Raw genomic sequence first — 25,617 nt, 5'->3', positions numbered from 1 at the left:
TCGCATTGTTCTATGTAACTATTGAATCAACTCAACAAATACTTTTTCACTACTTGGTATGTGCAAGGCATGATGCAAGTTTGGAAAGAACGTGAGACTGGAAGTCTAAGAGAGTGTGATCCAAGTCCCAGCTCTACTTACCGCTATGTGGGGCTCATCTTCCCTGTCTACTAAGAACTTAGTTACCTTCAAGTCCCTTGCAGATCCATATACTTTTTTCGGTCTCTCTTATCCTTTTCTTTGCACCTTGAAAGATAAATACATCCCCAGTACCAAAGCTTGCACGTACCTTACTACTTTGAAACTCAGCGAAGGTGCAAAGGTTATAGAGTGACAATCCTTAACAGTGCTAACAAAGCAGAAAGCTGGCATACATTATGGATTTATCATGTTTTACCAGACTCTTATTCTACATAAACACAGTTTGAAAGACATTTTTAACCCCTTATAAACCCCGTCTAAGAGTTTTAAAGCTACTTTAAAACTTAGTTTATTGAATTTTATGTTACTTGTTTCTTTCTGAGGAAGTATTTAGTCACGTGAAACTCATTTTTAGGTTTGATCACATTAAGCTGCTATTTTTATAAGTCATGAAATGTTGAATATTGGCAATTTCACGTTTTAATCCTAAATGAGTGCTTCTATCATGAACCTCATTAGCAGACTGCAGCTAGTTTGGCCCTACCTACATTACAGGTAGGCAGAGTTTGAGGTTTCTTTTTTCTAAGGATAAATCTGAATAGAAATTATTTAGAAATTTTTTCCCATTCAATAACAAGGATCTAAGTGAGGATTTGGGGGAACCAAAGGGGAGGGATAGGCACACAGCTATCATTTGACACTACCAGTTTCCTTAGGAAGTTAACAAAAGCAGTGTTTTTAATCTCAGAAACCTGTGCTTGAATAATTGTACTATTCAAATATAACTAGCTCTCATTCTTATTAGCATAATATGTTAAAAACAAACCTTGTTTTCTTTTTAGGCCCATTTTTCCAGCTTAAATCTTACCATAAGGGGAGAACTTAAGAGTGAAAATACATCACTGGTTTTAAGTAGTAGCAATAAAAAAAGAGAGGTAAGTGCAACTCTAAGTTTTGAAAACAGGCACTTTAGTCTCAATTTTGTGACATAATGTTTTATAATTGCTTGTATTCCCTCGAGCAGTCACTGGCACTGCTCTCAATAAGTGACAGGTACTATTTGCTTCAAATTACACTTCATTAGTTTCAAGTGTGATTTCAGTCTTACTCTTGCAAGAAACTGGGAAAATCGTGATATTTACAATTAACATGCCATGTTTGGCTTTATCACTTCTATCACAGTAAATAGATGTTTTTACTTTCACCTTGATAACACAGGATGCATTTGTAACTTTACTCCTTAAAAACTGACATTATAAAATGCAGCTGACATCTGAAGAGCAGGCTTGAAAAACAATTTCTTTACAAAAAGTATCATTATATTCTACAAGAATAGGTGTAAATTTTTTAAAGTTTTCTTCGTTTAGTCATTGGGAACTTGAAGCAAAGATGCCATGTTATTTCGTAATACAAATTCAGACCTGAGTTCTTGGCAAAAGTACAAAGATGTGAGGGTTTTGTCCTCTTGTCCTCTTAGAAGATAAGGCCACGCACGTACTTGTTAGGGACACAGACCCTTCAGTTTGATTGCCCCTCTTGTCATGGGAGAGTTTAAATATCCCATGTGAATGAACAGCACCGTGGGAATCAGAAAATTCTGTTTGGAGGCTCTCTTTCATTCTGAAGTTCTTTTTAAAATTGCTTATTTCAAATTGTTCCAATGTCAATGACCTCTGATAAATTCACACCTTTAAAGGAAAAGGAAAATACTGGCAGGTGATGTTTATTTACTTCATGAAGCGCCATTAACCTGATCAATTCAAAATGGAGAGTTCTTCCACACATAGAAAAGTCAACATTTCACTGAAAAATACAAGCATAAATTATATTGAGGAAAAGTACATTCGATTCCTAAATACGTTGTGTTGAAATTTTATAGTTTTATTTTCCAATAATGTTAGTTATACATTCCTCTCGGAATATTTATTCTACATTCATCCTAAAGGAAAATTATACATGTATTGATAAAAGCGATCATTTTGTAATTGTGTGATCTGAATGAAGCCGCTGATAGGAATCTAGACTTCAGTTTTCATACTTGTAAATTCAGGAAATTGTTTTAGATGTGTTTAAAAATCCGTCTTAGCCTGGGATAGTGGCTTATACCTGTAGTCCAGATACTGGGAAGATTGAAGTGGGAAGGTCACCTAAGCCCTGAGTCCAGCTTAGGCAACATAGTGAGATCCCATCTCAAAAAAAAATTTTTTTTGACTGTCTTAATGGTGTAATCCTGTGTATATCTATATTCTTGCCACCTCTATGATCCACCTAACTTGATTTGAGGGATTTTGATTAGTATCTACTTTATACAAATATCTCCCCTGCTGTTTCCTTTTCTGTCTAATCTCCCCTTCCTCTACATTAAGGAATCAAGATGTTCCCAAATGCAGAATCTTGAGCTATTATTAACCATTGATGTCTACCCTGAATTGATTATTTTTCAAATACACCAAGGATAAGACACAGAGAAGGCAGATTCCACTGAGGTTTGGGTGGCACTCTGCCCGAGCTTGAGTTTCTGTTCCACAGTTTCACAGTTGACAATTATACATGTGGAACAAGAGGTAAGCCAGCTAAGAACAAGTGTGGCATAATAGAAAGCACACTTGGAATGAAGATAAATGCACAAATTCATTTATCTGTGCACTTGAGATTTCTGCATTTTATTTTATGAAAATTATACTTTCTATAAACACATTAGCATTAAAATTAGGAGATCTACTGAGGTTTTTTTATATTGACAACCTGTACCATCAACCTAAATTGATACTATTATGATAATGCAGGAAAGTCTATTAATTAATTTTTTAAACATGCAATACTTTAACTCTTCCTGAGTTAAAAATTCAGTCTTACCTCTGAGCATTCTGATTCATTGACATTTTACTCTTTCTATGTAACTTTCTGAAGGAGATTATAAATACTTTTTCAGTAATAATCAACTTTCACATAATTAGAGATTTAAAATAGAGGAAGGGCATTTTCAAAGGCAAACTCAATGTCTTCTCTGAATGTAATAATGACATTAAGTGTTCTGGTATACAATCTAGCCTTCAAGAACTCAATGTTCTGGAAGTTCTAACAGGTGTTTATCAATGTTAACAGTCTTGTTTAATAATTTTCAGCTTGCTATTCAAATATCCAAAGATGGGCTACCAGGCAGGGTGCCATTATGGGTCATTCTTTTGAGTGCTTTTGCTGGATTATTGCTGTTAATGCTGCTCATTTTAGCACTGTGGAAGGTAAGCACCAAACTTCCTTTGACTTTCTATTTCAATCATCAATAGAAAATTGGTGAAATGATTATGATTTATCCATGTTATGTAATATAGTATAATATACAGCAATGAAACAAACATTGAAATGATAACAAGATGAAGAGAAGAAATAAAAATAAATATTTCAAACATTGTTCATGACTTGATCTCATTTGTAGAAAGGAAAAAACCTTATTTTGGACATACTCAAAAATCATGGAGGATATCTCTAGAACATAGGACATATCTCTATAGACATATAGAGGACATGTCTATAATATTTGAAATTTTACAATGATTATGCATTACTTTTATGAACAGAGAAGAATGACAAATATGTTTTCATTTTTTGAGACAGAGTCTCAGTATGTCACCCGCAGTAGAGTGCTGTGGCGTCACAGCCCACAGCAACCTCCAACTCTTGGGCTCAAACGATTCTCTTGCCTCAGCCTCCCACATAGCTGGTATGATAGGTGCCCACCACAATGCCTGGCTATTTTTTGGTTGTGGTTGTCATTGTCGTTTGGCAGGCCCAAGCTGGGTTTGAACCCGCCAGATCTGGTGTACATGGCTGGCGCCTTAGCCTCTGAGCTACAGGCGCCGAGTCACAAATCTCTTTAATAGAAAAAAAAAGAATGAATTCCTATGTCAATTTAAGGACATATACATACTATAAACAGCAAATTCATGGTTAAGATAAGCCTTGTTTCAATAACACATTTCTATGTACCTTAAATATCAAATACTTCTTCGTATTAAGTGGTACCTTCCACAGATACCACATTTTATACAATAAAGTGTATGCCTGAGTGGAGATGAGCGATTTTCTAATCAATTAATTGTAAAGAACATTTTAATGTTTCATAGACATTTGTTTCAAATGCTTTTGTAAAATTGAGTAACCATCTATTTTGTCTTGAGTAAATCTATATGTTAACATAATGTTTTGCTTTGGCTGAGATTTACATATAAGTTTTTTTAAAAACTCTTAGCAGCTTTATAATTTCAAATTAAGCAAAACTGAGATGACAGCTTTTGGGATAAATTTAACAAAGAATAAAATGTCACAGAAAAGTTGAAATTAATGGTTTTTCAATTAAACATCAAATGGACACTTATAGTAAAATAATATCCCTCTGTGTTTTATCTATTATTTTTGAATAGTCAAACTATATAAAAACATAGATTGTGTCTACATATTTATTTTTCTAACACATGACAAAAGAATTATTGCATCAAATAGTTTAAATATCAAGTTTCTCTCCCACTGAATTACCAACTGTTTCTATCTTTTTCTGATGCTCCTATAACGAATAGCTTCATCTCTGTGGGGCTTACTGTCAGAGAGGAAAATGAACAAAGCCGTGTTAAAGATGTAGGTTAGCAGCATTTAATTTAATAAATGGAATGCATGGCTTCTCTCTAGCAAAGTTCCCAAGACAGAATTCTCCACCATGTCCAATGTCCTGCCCTTCCTTCTCCAACACACCACTGCTGCCCTGTAATACCTAGTTTTGCCACACTGTGGTACCCAAGGTCTGGCTTATTGCTGATTGGTGTCAAGATTATGCTTGAAATAACAGAAAGTGGCTTCTTCATTTATATGTACCTCTACTTTGATAGAGTGTGATAATGTTGATTTCCTTTTCTTCTGAGCACTGCCCTTGCCCACAGACGCATGGGTTACTTTTAGGACATGATTGACACGAGAAGTGGAAAGCCGGAGCTAATATTTAGACAGGTTCTATCTGGCCTCATACTTCTGTTTAAGACAAACAAATAGGAAATTTCATTCACCTGTTCTTCAGTCACTAGTGGCTAGAATGAAAAAACATAAAATGTAAAAATAAACACATTCCTTCATCCAATAAATGTTGTGTTGATACAGTCCGATGGCTTTTTATACTTTCTTTTTAGACCCCAAAGAAGGTCATTTGGCAAACTTTGGATTGTATTGACCAGAAGATAATAGTTAGTGTAGCCACTTTAGGGGGAGGCTTAGTGAGCCAAACTGTGATTCCAAGGTAGAGGGGAAGGAATCAGCTCTTCGTTAAGTGTGAACCATATGGTAGGAGTTGTTTCCAGCTCTGCCACATGGAGCATTCTCACTTAATAACTGACGACAGTACTATGAACCTTCTTTTGTACATAAGGAAACTGAGGAGCTTAAGAGTTAAGTATGTTTCCCAAAGCCACAGGGTTAGTAAGCTTCAGAGTAAGGATTTGAATCCTGTGCCGACACCATCAACAATTGTCACTCTGTTCTCTCCCGCACTTCCCTTCTCTCTGCCGTCCTTACAGCAACTTTTCAGTCCAGTATTTTCACTGCATCTAGAGGACATAAAAGCAAGGCTAGGTTAAGTACTTTCCAAAGAGCTAGTAAATCTCTGGATTCACGCAATGATTTATCTGCAGATCTCACCACTTTTTCAATGTATCTGACTGAGGCAGGCCAGCTACGAAGCTCTTTATTCTGGAGCTCTAGAAACTGGGTTTTGTTTAAGAAGGTCATAAACTCTCAGAAACATAATATTTGGTTTTGAAATGAGGACCCCTTTTGGATTCAGACTTTGAGCAATTCTATTATACCAAAAAGAGTAATCCCTCTTTCCCTGACTTTGAGGCTCCGTTGGAACCTCCAGGAGGCACGTGACCAGTCTGTAATAGGCCCAGAAGAGCTACTCTTGTCCACAGGCATCTTTTTATACTAATTAGATCTGATCCGGAGCAGACACCTCAGACAATCCTTCCTTCCTCGTTCTCATGAAGCCCATCACCGGGTGGGGTCACTTGAACCTGCTTATCTGAGACTGTATAAAGGACAGACTCAGAACATTCCTCCCCCTAACTTTATGTCACATTGATGCCTGAAGCTTCTCCACTGATGATGTATTTATGAAACCTGAAGTTTTATGGCTCATCCAATATACATATCCTGGGGTGGAGTAGATGAGTAATAGCCCCTGGCCATTTTTTTAGTCTTTTAATACATTACTCATGTGCATTTATCCACTCAGCACATAGCCCTTGTTATATTTATTAAGCACCTACTTTTAGGCTGGCGATTGTTTTATCAGACCCTTTGCCATAGGCTTTTGAACTAGGGGAGAATAAAGAGGATCACTAAACAGACACATACAGGAGGGGAAAAAGGAAAGCCGATGCTGTGAGGAGTCTGGGGGCTGGAAAGAAACGTGGCTTGTTTCACAGTGCAGCTAGGATTGGCCCAGTCCAGTTTGAAGCCATAGACTACCTTCTCCTGACCTCCCCTCTAATCAAACAACTTCCATTAAAACCCAATGCAACAGACTGGTGGGGTGGAAAAGTTTAGATAACAGAGGTCATTTTAAAATAGGACATTTTATGTGTAGAGAGCAAAGGAACTTTGAGAAGAAGCAAAAAGCCTTGAGAGGGGAAGAGGGCAGAGGAGAAGCGAGGCGGAGCAGGAAAGGGAGGAAAGTCTTAAAACTCCCCACCTGCCTCTGGGGAAACCGGGCCTGGTTGGTTTTGACTCAGGACAGGTTGGCACAAGTTAAGGAGCCTAATGGTTTGTGAATCCGGCACTTTTATACTTGGCTCAAAGAAGACGGCCTGAGACGTGGAGAACTGGCATTTTGGGGAACGAATCAATTATTGTTTGCATGTTCATTTGTTTTGCTATTAACCTTTTCCTCACCTGCCACCCACTAGATTCTGGCACGGCGGAAGACATAAGCCCTCAGTAAAACTTTTCTAACCTAAAAGTGCAGATTTTTTTGACCATATATCCCCTTTTAGCCTACAATCATTGAATAATTATTTTATAAATACATGGGGGGTTTGCTTAACTTACTGTAACTTCCTGATTTAAATGAAGTGAAAGAACCGTATTTTCAAAGAATTAATTCAGTGCATTTGATTGATCTATTATAGCCTATTCTCAAATTTAAAAAAATACACAAATCTGAAAAACTGCTTCTTTGTGACCCTTAATTTCTTTCTTTAAAAAAAATAAAATAAAAAGAATAAACATTTTAGGTTAGATAATTGCAAAGGTCCCTTGCAGCCCCCATGGGTATTTTTGTTCTTCTATATAATAGGAAATAAGCACAGTACTTACAATTTTTTGTGATGCTCCAAATTATTATTGACTCACATGTGATATTTTTCTTATAGCCAATGACTTTATATCATGTTCAAATGATAGGCAATGTTTTCAAAAGGCTCTTCATATCAAGCCTAGATAAGTAGTTGTTCTAACACATTTAAAAGTAATTTGGATAACTCAGAAAGCTTCCTAACAATCTAGCTGTGGTGCACTTGGACCCACCAAATGCCCTATGAGCTCTAATGACTTGGAATTTCTGATCTTCGGTTATTTGATGGAAATTTTTCTGCCAGATTCCTGGAAACAAAAAGAAAAAAAGCTGATGACAAAGAAGAAACATTGCTAGCTAATTGGCAATTTGTATATATCCCAAAATATTTCCCCAGAACCCTTTAAATTAGTTTAATATGTGTACTATTTTTTACTCTGGGACAAGAAATATTTATTTAATCAACAAAAAAGTTAAAAATGAAATAGCAATTTGATAAATGTCATTTTCTTGGCATTCAATATTATAGGTCAATGAAAAAAATTTTCTCAATAATATTAGTTGTGGCCAACACCCATAGCTTAGTGGTTAGAATGCTGGCCCTGTGCACTGGGGGGCTGGGCAGGGATTTCAAACCTGGCCTGGGCCTGCTTAAAAAAAAGCAAAATAATAATATTAGTTGTATGCCCAGAATTGCCAACATATTATTAAATTTAATATTATCCAAAAGATTAGTATTTATTACCTAGATTTAAATATTTAATTGTCTTCTGTTTTATGTTTTCTCAACAGATTGGATTCTTCAAAAGACCACTAAAGAAGAAAATGGAGAAATGAAATATTTTATAAGAGAAAAAGTAGCAATTATTCAATAATCTATCCTCAGGTTTGCCTCAAATATGTGACAAGAAATTTATAAATATAATTAAAGACACAGTCACATAACTCTATGTAATCCATCAGGGATTAATCACTTGGAAAATGACAAATCAAATATTATCCAAAAAGAATACTACAAAGATATATTTTATAAAATGATGCAAAATATTTTAAAATAGTTGCTCATTTTTGTTGAGTATTTAAGCAAAATTACAAAGTGTTTTAAAGAAAAAGAATAACTTGTACAAATATGTTTATATGTTAAGTCTTCATCCAAAGTATTTAAAGAGTGCATAAACATATTTTTATGATTACTGAAACATTAACTTTCAAAGCACTATAAATTAAGTTTCTCCCCTTGATTATTGATGGATATCCATGGTAAGCATGACAGTCAGCGTTTGTAAATGCCAAGAAAGGAATTACCTGACAAAGATCACTTTCCCCCCTTCAAATGAGAAAATTTTCTTCTTGTAGAGTCCATGTATAATGAACTGAAATGGACTGATACAGAATTAAATCACAGAGAATACATTCAGCATCTTTGTGTTGGGTTCTGTACTTGGAAAGATTTTTCCCTCCCTTAAGTTGTTTGGAAAATAGTACAATTGAGCTGACATTCTAGGCAGGGTGGAAAAATCAAGAAAGACTCATTTAAAAATACAAGCAACGAATGGAGTAATTTCAGCTTTTATAAAACTTGTGTAAGTTTGATATTGAACTGTAAACGTAAAACTCTTTTATACTGAAAAAACACTTAAAGAAGTTTTTGTGACATAACAGGGATTTGTCATGAAAAGCCATGATGTGCAGGAGATATGCTACATTGGTTTCTGAAGGGAACGTGGCCACGTGGATAGATGCCACGGAAATACTAAAACCATCTGTTCTGAGTATCAGTTAAATGCTAGGGGTCCCAGGATGTGACCCAAAGGAGGGATTTCCTCAACTCCTCGGTACAGGGTTCATGCAGATCCCTATGCTGTGAGGGTATGTTTATTTTTAATGTTTTTTTTTTTACGATATTTAATTTCTAAAAACAATTCTTATTTTTATGAAAAGACAGTATACCATTTCAGTATTACATTTGATGTCGTAGTCACTGCTTTTTGAGTGTGGCATATTGATATTTAAATAGAACCCCAGAAATGTATTTTTAAAGAACTCGAGGTTTGAAAGCTTCGACCAACAGAAAGACACCACACCTTTGCATGTGCTTCTTTGTTCTTGAAGTAATCATTGTGGTTCATTGGACCCTACTGTACCATAAGCTTCTAGGTCATTCCATTCTTAGGAAAATGACAACGAATGGATGGATAGTAGCTGCATGTGTGAACTACTGCTGTAAAGTTTGCTGATACTTCTGCAATGACTCTACTTTTCTACCCAACTTACCAGTACAAGAGGAAAATCTGTAATCGTCCAGAAAGTCCTAGGCTCTGCTTTTCTCAAAAAGCAGCAAACCAGCAGGGAACTTAAATGTCATAGATTTGATTTTTTCAAACAAATTTCCAAGGAATTATCTGAAGAGTCAGCCCACCTCTTGGCTCTCCACATCGACTTCTGAGATTCGAAGGCCTGGAGGATGCCAAGGTCATCAGTAACTAGAAGAAAGAATGACTCTTCCTAGAGATTTGCTGTCTTCCTGCTGGCCTGCTGTTGTTCAGAAATATACACTTTGGGAATTTCCTTCATTCTTGCTATCTCTTGGTTCAGAAATCATTCTTTCTTTGCCCCCCAAAACTCAGGGTCTCTCTTCATCGGAGTTTCCATGTTGTGCCACGCCAGTGCTCGCCTGTTCAGCAGCTCTGCTGTGATGTCAGCACATTCTCAGAAGTAGATCTAACTGATAAATTTAAATTCATATTAGGAATCTGTGACTGTTAGATGAAGCTTTCACTGAACCTAGAGTGTGTTACACTGATACTAAGTACATGTTACTCCAAGGGGGAAACAGAAATGAAAGGATTTTAAAGTTTTCAGAAGAGAGAGGAAGAGCTATTTGGCCAAATCAAACAGCTACTTACATGCCTTGAATAATTTGTAACTTAAGTTATTCCTGGTTATTAAGTAGAATATTTAATGAACCAGAGATCCCTTATCCCTAATATCGTAACTTGTTGAGGTTTGTGTGTGTACATGTGTGTACACACAAATTAAATCTAAATACCTCAATAACACCAAATGACAGAATTCACAAAATATAAACATAAAAGCTAGACGTGCAGGGAACGTTTGGTTTGTCCACTTTTCATAGTGCCATTTTTATTAATATTTAGGTTTAGCTTACGGTTCTACAACCATTTAGGAAACATAAAAATAGAGGCTTTGATTTAAAAATGTGAATAGATATTCCAAATTAGCTTTGTACAAATGTTCTAAAACACATTTAATTAGTAAGAAATACAATAGACTAATTTTATCTTAAAACATTTAATAAGAAAAGTGAATGACATGTAAGACTATTTATGAGCTTTACTGGTTAAATTCAATTTTCAAAAGCTCTCTTCAACTTTGGTATTCTCAAAGATTGATTATTGCTTCCTTTGTGAACCACACTGTGTGTGCTGTCCCTTTCCTGACCCAATCTACAATAGTATATTGCTAAATTATTTACCAACTTACTGTCCAGAAGGAAAAACAAAAATCTCTGGTTTGTATCATTTGCCAATTTTCATGGTCTAAGTGGCCATTTTCAAACTATGAAATGACACAATCTGCTTGGAAATTGACAATCAGCTTGACAAAAGTCCTGGAAAGGTGTCTGTCAGCCCTTCTGAAGCAGAATGGACTTGCCACAGAGGGAAGGAGTTGAAAGCAAGGAAGTCAAAAAGGTGACCCCCCCACCATGAAATCAGACCTACACAGCAGCCCCCAAGGAGCAGTTTCACTTTCTCAAGGAACCCAGAACCCTGCACACAACACTGTCAAAGGTCATCCTTTGTAAATATCTTTAAGTTCTATGTTCCAGTTTAAACTTCCATGATCCAATTAGTTAAACTATTTTCCTCTAAGCAATAAGTTCATGGGCAATTTAGTCTCTGGATATTTTCTGTGTTTGAAAAGAGGCTTGTGGTGAAAGATATTTTCACAGAATTTTATGCTTATGCCACCATAATAATTTTATCTATAAATGCATTTGTATATTCACGGGCATATATTTACGTAAACAAATGTCTTCTTTTCTTTTTGTTTTTATTTTGTTTTGTTTTCTTGGAGATAGAGCTTCACTTTGTCTCTTGGACATGAGGGTAGTGGCATGATCATAGCTCACTTCAGCCTCAAACTCCTGGACTCAAGTGATCCTCCTGTCTCAGCTTCCCAAGTAGCTGCGACTACAGGCCCCTGCCACCATGCCCAGCTAACTTTTCTACTTTTTGTAGAGATGAGGTCTCTCTGTGTTGCTCAGGCTGGTCTTAAACTCCTGACCTCAAACAATCCTTCCATCTTGGCCTCCCAAAGTGCTAGGATTACAGATGTGAACCACCAACCACCACATCCAGCCCCCTCTTTTCCTTGTACCAAACTTGAGGCACAACTGGAAAATGGAAATATTTGCATCAAAAGAAAAAACAGTGATGTGTTGAGTACAGCTGAGATGTAGCGGAGGCGGTGTTAATCCTGCCAGCATTATCTCTGGGACCACAGCTTGCACCCTGTGAATGAAGCTGCTCTGGTTCTGAGGAATGTGCTTCCACACAGGGGGTGTCTTTGCTGCATGTGGTGTAATCCTTGCAATTCACTCCCTGTGAATTGACTGCCTTGTTTTGCCCAATATGAAGAAACAAGCCCAGAGCTCGTCTCATGTGCCAGGTGCATTCATGTGATTGTTCAAATAAAGTGGCTTCTCCCAAATCCATTTTTCAAATAGCATTCTTCGCTTATTTCCAGCACGTCTCAATCCCCCTCCATTTGTCTTCTTCCTCAAGGGAGATTTTCAAGAAGACTACTGGAGAAAAATCTGTTAATAAAACCTGTTTTCTGTTTGCTGTGAATACTAGCTGCAGTGAATTGATCATTGTACAGGATCTCAATGTTGGGTTCTTCAGAGGCACTCTACAACAGTGACGTGGTATAAGACATGTAAAGCAGGGACAGAGCGGAATGCACTTCAGCGATGGAACATTTTAAAGAGATTTACAAACCACTATGGGACATTACCAGCAAGGTGCCAGTGGGGAAGGCGGCAGGAAACAGCCCTCCAGTGGCTTTGTGTCAGCACCCCACAATCCCATCCTTACCCAGGGAAATATCTAAACATTTTAAAAGAAAAGCCTTAAAATCCTCAAATCAATGCTATTTTTAAAAACTCAGATGTACAGTCTGATTGTAAACAGCAGCCTCTTCCGTGCACACACAGCCTCAAGGTGATGCTCCATGACTCCAATCAGACTGCTGTCCCTAAACTCCGGCCACAGAGAAATTTAGAAGCCACTGCTGGATGCTCAGGAAAGAAACCCAAAGCACAGTACCGAAGACTAATGGAAGCCTCCCAAGTGGAAGCGCTGTTGTACATTATTATGCAAAACAATAAAAACAGAGTTAAATCCTAACATCAGAATCTGGTGGATAAATCAGTATCCCCTTGATTCTTATACTAAAATTTAACCTTAAATGTAGAAATTCAAAGTTATAGCCTTTAGCCATCAGCTTTGAGGAAGATGTAAAGCAGCATACACAGACTCTTAACCCCAGCCCAGCTGTACCCTACAATTTCTGGCCCCCAGGAAGTCCAATTCCTTTTGCCACTTACAAATGGCCTGAGCTTAACCCCAGAATCCACTACCACCCTCATGCTCTCAGACCAACACCTCCTATTAGGCACACTCGAGCACTTCTTGCCAAGATTTTACTATCCCAAAGTAAAAATAGCTAAGAATGACATTCTATTTTACATATAGCAAAACTTTTCCCCAGTCCTAATGAATTTAAGAGTTTACACAGAACTTCCCTGCATTTTCCATCTGCCGAGAATTTCAATGGCGTGAGGCCTGGGCAGCAGGAGCCAAAGCGAATTTGCAGCATCTCCACCTTCTGCTTTCTGGTTGGCGTCTTCTTTACTCAAATGTGAAGTGGGGATGTTTTGCTTTGATTGAAGGCTTCCTCATCAAGGCCATTTTCTGCCCTGTGCCCCTTGGTTGGTGGCATGTTATCTTTGTTGGTGAGCAGAGATTCAGAAGTATTTTATCTGACATACTACAGAAATCATGTCAAGAACCAGGGACCATTGACACTCATAACTATGATATCTGTCTAGATGTTAGTTTCACCTAAATTGGGGCCAAAATTGTAAAAATAAATCTTCCAAATGACACCGGAATAAAAGCCAGTTGTGTTCTTGAACAGTACCCTACTGACATTACCTGTCGCCACCCCTGTTTTTTAAGACATGGAGAAAGATGGAGTGGGGGGAAAATGAGTGAACATAATTGTTCCTCCCTTGAAGGGGTAGCCAAGCAGAAGACAGCCACCACATAGGTCCAGTGCAGGTGACAATCTTTCTGTGAGGCCCCTGAAGCACCTTGCACCTTGAAAGACAGAAAAAAAAAATGGAGTGGGAGAAGATGAAACTGTTTATCTTTTATGTCTGTGTCCTTGTTTCTCAGAATACTGTCAGCTCGCTCAGACCACATGTGCTCTGCCTCACAATACTAACACATGTGCTTTGCACAGGTAAATTGTTCATTAAATAAGAGCAAACGTGTATTCTTTCCTGGAGATTAACCAGGGCTAATTTCCTGGAGTTTGACACTCTCTGGATGCAAGTTAAAACAATCACGAGACACAGCAACATCTCTGACCGTCTTCATTCTAGAACCATTTCACACAAGAGATGTTATTTAGCATTTTATTTCTGACCCCGCCTGCGTGTACTCAGGATGAAATAGATGCTCTGCATTCCTTATTAGGAAATATCGGCCTGTAAGGAGAATGGTATACTGTGTGTTACTACTATGAGGTTGTAAAATTCCTGACGGGCAGTGTGAAGGATTGTATTCATTTTGTATTTTTAAATTGCTTATAAGAACCACTGCCCTGAACGTCTATCACTCCAATAAACTTTTCTACCTTATCTATCATTAAGTATATTGCATTGTTCATTTTTTAATTTACCTCAGAATAAACTCATTAAAATGAATGACTTAGGGATGTGTGCATTTCTATAAGATTTTCATTGGATAAACTCAAAAAAAATGTTTTGATTGTATTCAAGAACAAAGAAGCACAACCTTTTTTTGATGCTAGTAATTTATTATGTGCCTTGCATAAATCTATTTTTAGAAAGAAATCAATCGTCAGGTCAACAGTCATTTAAGCTGATATAATTAGAAATAGCTGAGAGAGTAAAAGAGCTTTTGAATGTCCTGTGTATGGCATATCCTGTAGACTGACATGAGGTCAGAAAGTTGGTATTTTTGTATAATTCCGTCTTATCTTGTGCATCAGCTGTGTATTTTACGTCAAGGTAGATGAGCATCCTGTCTTATATGTTAAATAAATAAATGACTTTCAAAGAAGAATGAGATGGCTGTGATTTTCAGTACACAAATTTTTTCCAAAATGAATCTGCTTCCAAAGCTCCAACTTTTTTTTAGTTCCTTAGCAGGTTTTCACTTTAATGCTCTAAGAGGAAAAAAAAATCTGTCTATGGTGTTTCCTGTACAAGATATAGCAATGTGATTCCGTTTTTGCACACTTGAGACAAAACCCACAGGATCTATATCACCACATATTTTCTCCTAATGAGATGTTTCAATAATAAATCATCTGCCGTTCAGTAATGGATTGTACCATGTAGTGAGAGACAAAAAAAGAAATTTTAAAAAGGGTTCTTTTCTTTATTCAATCTATAGTTTAAAGAAATAACAATTTTAATCTATAAGGGCTACAAGAAAATACAGGAGAAAGTTTCAGCAGAAATAACACCTGGTTATCCTGTAAAAAGTTTCATCCTCAAATGGTGCTGCAGGCTGAATGGGGAGCTATTTTTACAGAAGCGAGAGACTGAATTAGGAAGAGATTGTTTTTTAAGCCTTGTACCGAATTTTCAACAGAACATATTTCCAATGCCCTCTCTTTTCTCTCTTACTGTGAAGTAAATACTTCTTCTCCCCTTCACTCCTCATCCAGAAAGAGAATGCAGTGATGATACTAAGGAGGAATCTGAGTACATTCACTAGAAAATAAATGGTATACATCAAAGTTTATTATTTGTAAATCAATAACATAGGCACATTTGCTTTCTTATCTTTTGTGATGTTTTTATTTACCCTGATTATAAAAATACAGTAATATGATACTTATAGGCAGATGTCAGGAGGAATGTTCACCAAACACAGCCAATCATTAATTAGGAAGGCTAGAACTGATGTCTATTTTCTTCTTTATAACATTATTTGAATTGCTTTTAAATAATCGTTAATTTTTAAATCATTAAAAAAAATTCATCTATAATAAAAGGGGACTATATAAACATACAAAATTTGAAAATCAGTGGTAATAATTTAAAAACATCCAGCACACCAACCCCGGAATTTATGTACTTAAAAAACACAAAGAATGCCCTGCAAATTTTAAAAATGTAATATTACTTAATTTTTCCTTAGCATCAAAAAGGTGATAGTCATCAAATACTTCCTTTGTTCTGGAGTTAACAGTAAAGAAGAAAATTACGCACTCACCCCTCTTCTCCCTCTGTGTCAATAACCACCATACACATTCCATACCAGAATTCTCCATAGTCCACATGTTGAATAGTTACTTTTTTAGCTACTTCTTCAAGTAAAACTGGGTGTGACTGATAACAAAGAGTGGAAGAGGAAATGTACATAAAATAATCTCACTAAGAATAATAGAAAGTGTGGTTTTGTTTATCATGCAAAACCATGATTATTTTGTTAATAATCTTATTAATAGTCCCAGAGAAAGAAAGACTTTTGTCAGAGCCAAAAATCTGGCACATTACATTACCAGGATTAACAAAAAGAAGGCAGTGAAGGAGGAATAGAAGATCAAATATAACAGGAAACATACAGAAAACAAATAGCAATATGGCAAATGTATTTCCGACCATATCCATAATTACATTAAAGGTAAATGATCTAAACACTCAAATTAAAAAGCAGAGACTTTTTCAGACTGATAAAAGAACAAAAATCCATCTATATTCTAACAGAGATAGTTCTTAGATAAAAGGCATAAATAGGTTGACAGGAAAATGATGGAATAAAGATACACTACGCAAATAGTAATCACAAGAGAAAATATGTAATTCCAGACTTGGGAAGATTCTAATCTTGTGAGGGAGACAGAGACCCTTGGAATTCCACTGAGCCTATAGAAGCCCTAGATTTTTCCTTTGATTGATTTTGATGCCCAACAGACTTTCAAGGACTCCTTGGCTTCATCCAATCTGTTGGAGGGCTAAATGAAACAAAAGACAGGTTAAAGGACAGTTTTCTCCCTCCACCTGACACCTTGAATTGAGACATCTGTCTTCTGCCCTCAGATTAGAATTTAAGCCATTGGCACACCGAAGGTTTTCAGGCCTTCAAACTTGGACTAGAACTTACATTATCATTACTAGAACTGATAATGTAAGTTCTAGTCCAAGTTCATTTCACAAAAAATGAAACTTGGAATAGGGCAGAATCCATGGAATCACCCCTCTCTGAAACTTAAGTCTTAAACTGATGTGTAAAAGAACCTCTGACCTGCACAGGTTCTGGTTGTAATGGTCTAAATCCTACCCTGATGGAGGAATAATAGGGCAAGTACCATAGTTTGTAGGCACCCAGACTGCCATGCACTTCACAGATACATGCAGTTTGGAAAAATGCCAAGGCTCTAGTTGGTCCTTTATGAAATTGCACTGGCTTGTAAAAGCAGCATTGAAACACCTGCAGATTTTGTCTTTCTCTTCCACTCCACTCAGCTACTGTTTTTGTTGTTTTTGTAGTATCTTTCAGCTGAGTACATGTGGCATAAATTCATTTAGAACCTGCAACTCGGAATGGCATTCCAAAAGCAAGAGTGGAAATATCTCAACCTGGTGAATAAAATGTAGCATCCAGAATTGGCTATCAGACTGTAATTAGTGGAGCTGAACATAGCCATGATGGGGACTCAATCCTTGATGAAATGCCCAGGTCTCTTTAGCTTTGCATGCCAAGTCTCTCCTTTGCAGTTTTCTTCCCTCATTTACTTTTAGATGTTTCTATTCTGTTTCACTCAAGTACCAGCTTTTATTTCTTTCTACACACTTCTTTCATTCCTGCCTGTTCTGCATACCTCATCATTAAAAGGCGGGTAATTATGCAAAGATTCCAACTAGTATATTGTTTGATAGCACATCAGTTTTTTCATCTTCTATGATGAACCACTAAATAAATGGTGTCACCAGCATCTTGTCAGAGATTTTTGGAAGTTTGAAGTCACTATTGTCTGCTCTAGTTGTCTTTAAGCAGAATATGTATTTTCTGTGTGCATATGTCTAAGTATGTACGTCAGCAAACACATGAATGAGAATTGTTTAGATGGAGAGTCATTTGAATTCTGAAAGAGGTGTATGATTAGAGCTTGCAAAGCAATAATAGAGGGAAAGTAGACAGTTTTGAATGAAACTGATAAGGTTGCATTTTTCTACAAGGAGAGAAAGAGCAGAGACTAACATCTGTTGCCTGCCTCCCACACCAGCCATCAAGCTGGGCAATTTTCCAGCATGCCTTTTAATCCCATCAAGAACACTAAGTGATGGTGTTATTATTATTCTTATTTAACAGATAATGTTACTTAAGACTCAAAGGAGCTAAGGAGCTGGTTCAAGATTATAAAGTTAGTAAGTGGTGATGCTGAAATTAAAGCCAAGCGCCACCTGACTCCAAAGCTATTTTCCCCAGGGGCAGGGACTTGACAGGGAGGAAGTCACTGGAAGAGAAATGAAAACAGGTACAGGAGAACACACAGCTATCTTTGTACCCCTTGGCACATAGTAAATATTCATTTATTATTGAGTAAATATAAGAACTGATAGACTGTTTAAGTCAAGGATCTCCAGAGAAACAGAATCAATAAGATCTCTATATATGAGGCATCTCGGAGGAGGCGGAGCAAGACGGCAGCCAAGTAACAGCTTCCTTGCATCTGGGCACCGTGAGTCTGGGAGATAGGACTCCAGGCATCTCTGGCTTGTGGGATCTGCCTATCATCACCCCTGAGAGGATACAGGGAGTCAGCGAGAGACGTCTGGACGCCAAGAGGAGGACTAAAACAGTGGAAAACCGGCAAGTGATCGCATGTGTTCAGTCCATCTAAACCTGCCCGCAACTTCCACAGGCACGAGAACTTAAAGAGCAAGAGGAAGTGAAAGGAAAAATTAGGGCAAGGAAACAGATAAAAGAAATCACTCATGAGGAAGAATCAGCAAAAAACTCCAGCCAACATGAAGAACCAGTCCAGAACAACCCCGCCAAGGGACCATGAGGTAGCTACTGCAGATGATTCCATCTATGAAGAAATGTTAGGAAAGACAGAAAGGGAATTTCGAATATACATGTTGAAAACAATGAAAGAAATGATGGAAACAATGAAGGAAACTGCTAATAAAGTGGAAAATAACCAAAAGGAAATCCAAAAACAGAATCAAATAAGAGATGAACGATATGAAGAATATAAAAAGGATATAGCAGAGCTGAAGGAACTGAAACAGTCAATTAGGGAACTTAAAGATGCAATGGAAAGTATCAGCAACAGGTTAGACCATGCAGAAGAAAGAATTTCAGAGGTACAAGACAAAGTTCTTGAGATAACTCAGATAGTAAAAGAGGCAGAAAAGAAGAGACAGAAAGCAGAACGTTCACTGTCAGAATTATGGGACTTCAAGAAGCGTTCCAACATACGAGTTATAGGAATTCCAGAAGGGGAAGAAGAATGCCCCAGAGAATGGAAGCCATACTAGAGAATATTATAAAAGAAAATTTCCCAAATATCACCAAAGATTCTGACACACTGCTTTCAGAGGGCTATCAGACCCCAGGTCACCTCAACTCTAACCGAGCTTCTCCAAGACACATTGTGATGAACCTGTCCAAAGTCAAGACAAAAGAAAAGATTCTGCAAGCTGCCAGGAGTAAGCACCAGTTGACCTACAAGGGCAAATCCATCAGAGTGACCGCAGACTTCTCTAATGAAACTTTCCAAGCAAGAAGACAATGGTCATCTACCTTTAATCTATTAAACAGAACAATTTCCAGCCCAGAATTCTGTACCCTGCTAAGCTAAGCTTCAAAATTGATGGAGAAATCAAATCATTTACGGATATACAAACATTGAGGAAATTCGCCACAACAAGACCAGCTCTACAGGAAATACTTCAACCTGTTCTGCACACTGACCACCACAATGGATCAGCAGCAAAGTAAGAACTCAGAAATTAAAGGACAGAACCTAACCTCCACACTGATGCAAAAGATAAAACTAAGCAATGGACTCTCACAAAATAAGACGAATAGAATACTACCACACTCATCAATTATCTCAATAAATGTTAATGGCTTGAATTCCCCACTGAAGAGACATAGATTGGTTGACTGGATTAAAAAACACAAGCCATCTATTTGCTGTCTGCAAGAAACACACCTGGCTTCAAAAGACAAATTAAAGCTCCGAATCAAGGGTTGGAAGACAATTTTTCAGGCAAATGGAATTCAGAAGAAAAGAGGAGTTGCAATCTTATTTTCAATACATGTGGATTTAAAGCAACTAAAGTCAAAAAAGACAAAGATGGTCACTTTATATTGGTCAAGGGAAAAATAAAACAAGAAGACATTTCAATTCTAAATATTTATGCACCCATTTTAAATGCTCCCAGATTCTTGAAACAGACCTTACTCAGTCTGAGCAATATGATATCTGATAATACCATCATAACAGGGGACCTTAACACTCCTCTTACAGAGCTGGACAGATCCTCTAAACAGAAATTAAACAAGGATATAAGAGATTTAAATGAGACCCTAGAACAACTGTGCTTGATAGACGCATATAGAACACTCCATCCCAAAGATAAAGAATATACATTCCTCTCATCACCTCATGGAACATTCTCCAAAATTGATCATATCCTGGGACACAAAACAAATATCAACAGAATCAAAAGAATTGAAATTTTACCTTGTATCTTCTCAGACCATAAGGCACTAAAGGTGGAACTCAACTCTAACAAAAATGCTCGACCCCATCCAAAGGCATGAAAATTAAACAATCTTCTGTTGAATAACAGATGGGTGCAGGAAGAAATAAAACAGGAAATCATTAACTTCCTTGAGCATAACAACAATGAAGACACAAGCTACCAAAACCTGTGGGATACTGCAAAAGCAGTTTTCAGAGGAAAATTCATCGCTTTAGATGCCTACATTCGAAAAACAGAAAGAGAGCACATCAACAATCTCACAAGAGATCTAATGGAATTGGAAAAAGAAGAACAATCTAAGCCTAAACTCAGTAGAAGAAAAGAAATATCCAAAATCAAATCAGAGATCAATGAAATTGAAAACAAAAGAATCATTCAGAAAATTAATGAAACAAGGAGTTGGTTTTTTGAAAAAATAAATAAAATAGATAAACCATTGGCCAGACTAACGAGGAATAGAAAAGTAAAATCTCTAGTAACCTCAATCAGAAATGATAAAGGGGAAATAACAACTGATCCCACAGAGATACAAGAGATCATCTCTGAATGCTACCAGAAACTCTATGCCCAGAAATTTGACAATGTGAAAGATATGGATCAATATTTGGAATCACACACTCTCCCTAGACTCAGCCAGGAAGAAATAGAGCTCCTGAACAGACCAATTTCAAGCACTGAGATAAAAGAAACAAAAAATCTTCCAACCAAAAAATGCCCTGGTCCAGATGGCTTCACTCCAGAATTCTATCAAACCTTCAAGGAAGAGCTTATTCCTGTACTGCAGTAATTATTCCAAAAATTTGAGGAAGAAGGAATCTTCCCCAACACATTCTATGAAGCAAACATCACCCTGATACCAAAACCAGGAAAAGACCCAAACAAAAAGGAGAATTTCAGACCAATCTCACTCATGAATATAGATGCAAAAATTCTCAACAAAATCCTAGCCAATAGATTACAGCTTATCATCAAAAAAGTCATTCATCATGATCAAGTAGGCTTCATCCCAGGGATGCAAGGCTGGTTTAACATACACAAGTCTATAAACATTATCCACCATATTAACAGAGGCAAAAATAAAGATCACATGATCCTCTCAATAGATGCAGAAAAAGCATTTGATAAAATCCAGCATCCTTTTCTAATTAGAACACTGAAGAGTATAGGCATAGGTGGCACATTTCTAAAACTGATTGAAGCTATCTATGACAAACCCACAGCCAATATTTTACTGAATGGAGTAAAACTCAAAGCTTTTCCTCTTAGAACTGGAATCAGACAAGGTTGTCCTCCGTCACCTTTACTATTCAACGTAGTGCTGGAAGTTCTAGCCAATACAATTAGGCAAGACAAGGAAATAAAGGGAATCCAAATGGGAGCAGAGGAGGTCAAACTCTCCCTCTTTGCTGACAACATGATCCTATACTTAGAGAATCCCAAAGACTCAACCACAAGACTCCTAGAAGTCATCACAAAATACAGTAATGTTTCAGGATATAAAATCAATGTCCACAAGTTAGTAGCCTTTGTGTACACCAATAACAGTCAAGATGAGAAGCTAATTAAGGGGTGGCGCCTGTGGCTCAGCGGGTAGGGCGCCGGTCCCATATGCCGGAGGTGGTGGGTTCAAACCCAGCCCCGGCCAAATTAAAAAAAAAAAATAAAAAATAAAAAAAATTAGAGAAGCTAATTAAGGACACAACTCCCTTCACCATTGTTTCAAAGAAAATGAAATACCTAGGAATATACCTAATGAAGGAGGTGAAGGACCTCTATAAAGAAAACTATGAAATCCTCAGAAAGGAAATAGCAGAGGATATTAACAAATGGAAAAACATACCATGCTCATGGATGGGACGAATCAACGTTGTTAAAATGTCTCTACTTCCCAAAGCAATCTACCTATTCAATGCCATTCCTATCAAAATACCAACATCGTACTTTCAAGATTTGGAAAAAATGATTCTGCGTTTTGTATGGAACCGGAAAAAACCCCATATAGCTAAGGCAGTTCTCTGTAACAAAAATAAAGCTGGGGGCATCAGCATACCAGATTTTAGTCTGTACTACAAAGCCATAGTTCTCAAGACAGCATGGTACTGGCACAAAAACAGAGACATAGACACTTGGAATCGAATTGAAAACCAAGAAATGAAACTAACATTTTACAACCACCTAATCTTTGATAAACCAAACAAGAACATACCTTGGGGGAAAGACTCCCTACTCAATAAATGGTGTTGGGAGAACTGGATGTCTACATGTAAAAGACTGAAACTGGACCCACACCTTTCCCCACTCACAAAAATTGATTCAAGATGGATAAAGGACTTAAATTTAAGGCATGAAACAATAAAAATCCTCAAAGAAAGCATAGGAAAAACACTGGAAGATATTGGCCTGAGGGAAGACTTCATGAAGAAGACTGCCATGGCAATTGCAACAACAACAAAAATAAACAAATGGGACTTCATTAAACTGAAAAGCTTCTGTACAGCTAAGGAGACAATAACCAAAGCAAAGAGACAACCTACACAATGGGAAAGGATATTTGCATATTTTCAATCAGACAAAAGCTTGATAACTAGGATCTATAGAGAACTCAAATTAATCCACATGAAAAAAGCCAACAATCCCATATATCAATGGGCACAAGACATGAATAGAACTTTCTCTAAAGATGACAGACGAATGGCTAACAAACACATGAAAAAATGTTCATCATCTCTATATATTATAGAAATGCAAATCAAAACAACCCTGAGATATCATCTAACCCCAGTGAGAATGGCCCACATCACAAAATCTCAAAACTGCAGATGCTGGCGTGGATGTGGAGAGAAGGGAACACTTTTACACTGCTGGTGGGACTGCAAATTAGTACAACCTTTCTGGAAGGAAGTATGGAGAAACCTCAAAGCACTCAAGCTAGACCTCCCATTTGCTCCTTCAATCCCATTACTGGGCATCTACCCAGAAGGAAAAAAATCCTTTTATCATAAGGACACTTGTATTAGACTATTTATTGCAGCTCAATTTACAATCGCCAAAATGTGGAAACAGCCTAAATGCCCACCAACCCAGGAATGGATTAACAAGCTGTGGTATATGTATACCATGGAATACTATTCAGCCATTAAAAAAAATGGAGACTTTACATCCTTCGTATTAACCTGGATGGACGTGGAAGACATTATTCTTAGTAAAGCATCACAAGAATGGAGAAGCATGAATCCTATGTGCTCAATTTTGATATGAGGACAATTAATGACAATTATGTTTATGGGGGGGTGAACAGAAAGAGGGAAGGAGGGAGGGGGGTGGGGCCTTGGTGTGTGTCACACTTTATGGGGGCAAGACATGATTGCAAGAGGGACTTTACCTAACAATTGCAATCAGTGTAACCTGGCTTATTGTACCCTCAATGAATCCCCAACAATAAAAAAAAAAAAAAAGATCTCTATATATATGGGGAGTGAGAGAGATTTATTGTAAGGAATAGTCCACATGATTATGGAGGCTAAGAAGTGCCATGATTTGCCATCTTTAAGCCTTAGGTTCAGGAATGCTGGTGGTATAGTTTCAGCCTAAGTCTGAAGGCCCGAGACCAGGAGAACTGATGATGTAAGTTCTTATCCAAATTCAAAGGCTTGAAAATGAGGAGTGCTGATGGCATAAGTTTCCATCTGAGGGCAAAAAACTAATGTCCCAGTTTAAGCTATTATGCACAGATAGCAAATTCTCCCTTTACCTACCTTTTGCTCCATTCTGGCCTCCAACAGATTAAATGAAGCTCACTCACATTAGCCATCTGCTTTACTCAGTCTACCAATTCAGATGTTAATCTCACTTAGAAACACCCTCACAAACATACCAAGAATAATATTTAACCAAACATCCGGGCACCCCATGTTCCGGCCAAGTTGACACACAAAATTAATCTTTACAAGTCTGCCCTTGTCAGCTTGGCATCCATACATATCACCTGAAGTCATATTTAACCTCCAAATAAAGACAATAGTAAGTCATAATTCCACCAAACATGATTACAGCTGTCCCACACACAACTGGAAATACACTAACCCCCTTCATTAACGTGAAGAGGATGTTAATTCCCTAAGTGGTTTACTCTTCTCTTTGATGTTCTGTAACTGAAATACTATGATGTAAAATTAACAATACTTAACTATGATATAAAGTCAATACAGCTGATGTTACATGAGAAGGAGTTATAAGAGATAGGGAAAAACAAATATATTTGGTTATTATATTTAATATAAATATTTGTATTTAAAATATATTCATACCCTAAATAAAATAAGAAAGATTATTCATAACAATTACAATCCTCTTCTGTAACTGGCCACATGGTCAGAGCTGGTATTTATAACCACCTTCTTCCAATACCCATTCTCTGTTCCCTTTGCTGTCAACAAGTACCTTAGCTTGTCTTGGTTCTATACGTGGGGGAACGGCTCAGTTCTTCTTTCCTGAAGGGCCTTGGGACTGTAGGCCATTCATAGAACTTCCTGGATTGAGTTGTAGTTTTCCATTTATCTTAATCACAGGGCATGGCAATACTCATAAATGCCTAAGGGAATTCTTATATTTCAGGCATATTTTGTCTTAACTCTATTATGGAATAGCAGTCCAGTTTCTCCTTGGAGTTAGCAATCAATCACCTCACCCAGTATAGTATCCCACTTCTTTGCCTATCAATTCAAAGGCATGAGAAGCTCAAAATGGCTGGGGAGGAGTCTTAATTTCCAGGTAGTATGTCTCCTGATGGAAGTATTGTCCTAGTTGGAACTGAGATCTTCAGGCCAGCAGAGAAAGCATTAGGTCATGGGTATAAGAAGAAAAAAAATTGATGGTGGGGTCACTAGAGGTAATCGTAAAGGGTGCCACTCCCATTTCCACCTGTGATTCCCGGGCCTATGAATCCTGGATAACAGAGAACAGCACCATATACTTGATTCTGACTCAAAGAATGCACAGACTTGTGGCGAACCTTGCCCTGCCTTTTGATGTATTGTCACCTCACTGCTGCTGCTATAACTGAGTCTTTGGG

At 37.3% G+C, this 25,617-nt stretch overlaps 1 protein-coding gene across 1 annotated transcript in view; it reads left to right on the top strand.

Moving 5' to 3' along the window:
• ITGA1 (integrin subunit alpha 1) overlaps window positions 1-9,550 on the top strand; it is a 164,563-nt gene extending 155,013 nt beyond the window's left edge. The window contains exons 27-29 of the mRNA XM_053590825.1: window positions 984-1,076; window positions 3,267-3,383; window positions 8,267-9,550. Of these exons, the coding sequence (XP_053446800.1) occupies window positions 984-1,076; window positions 3,267-3,383; window positions 8,267-8,311 (255 nt within the window). The 3' untranslated portion in view covers window positions 8,312-9,550. The remainder of the gene's footprint in view (window positions 1-983; window positions 1,077-3,266; window positions 3,384-8,266) is intronic.
• Window positions 9,551-25,617: the final 16,067 nt, after the last annotated feature.

Source organism: Nycticebus coucang, chromosome 1 (genome assembly GCF_027406575.1).
Source record: "Nycticebus coucang isolate mNycCou1 chromosome 1, mNycCou1.pri, whole genome shotgun sequence".
NCBI classification, from domain to species: Eukaryota; Metazoa; Chordata; class Mammalia; order Primates; family Lorisidae; genus Nycticebus; species Nycticebus coucang.
This window is presented reverse-complemented; position numbering and strand designations above follow the sequence as displayed.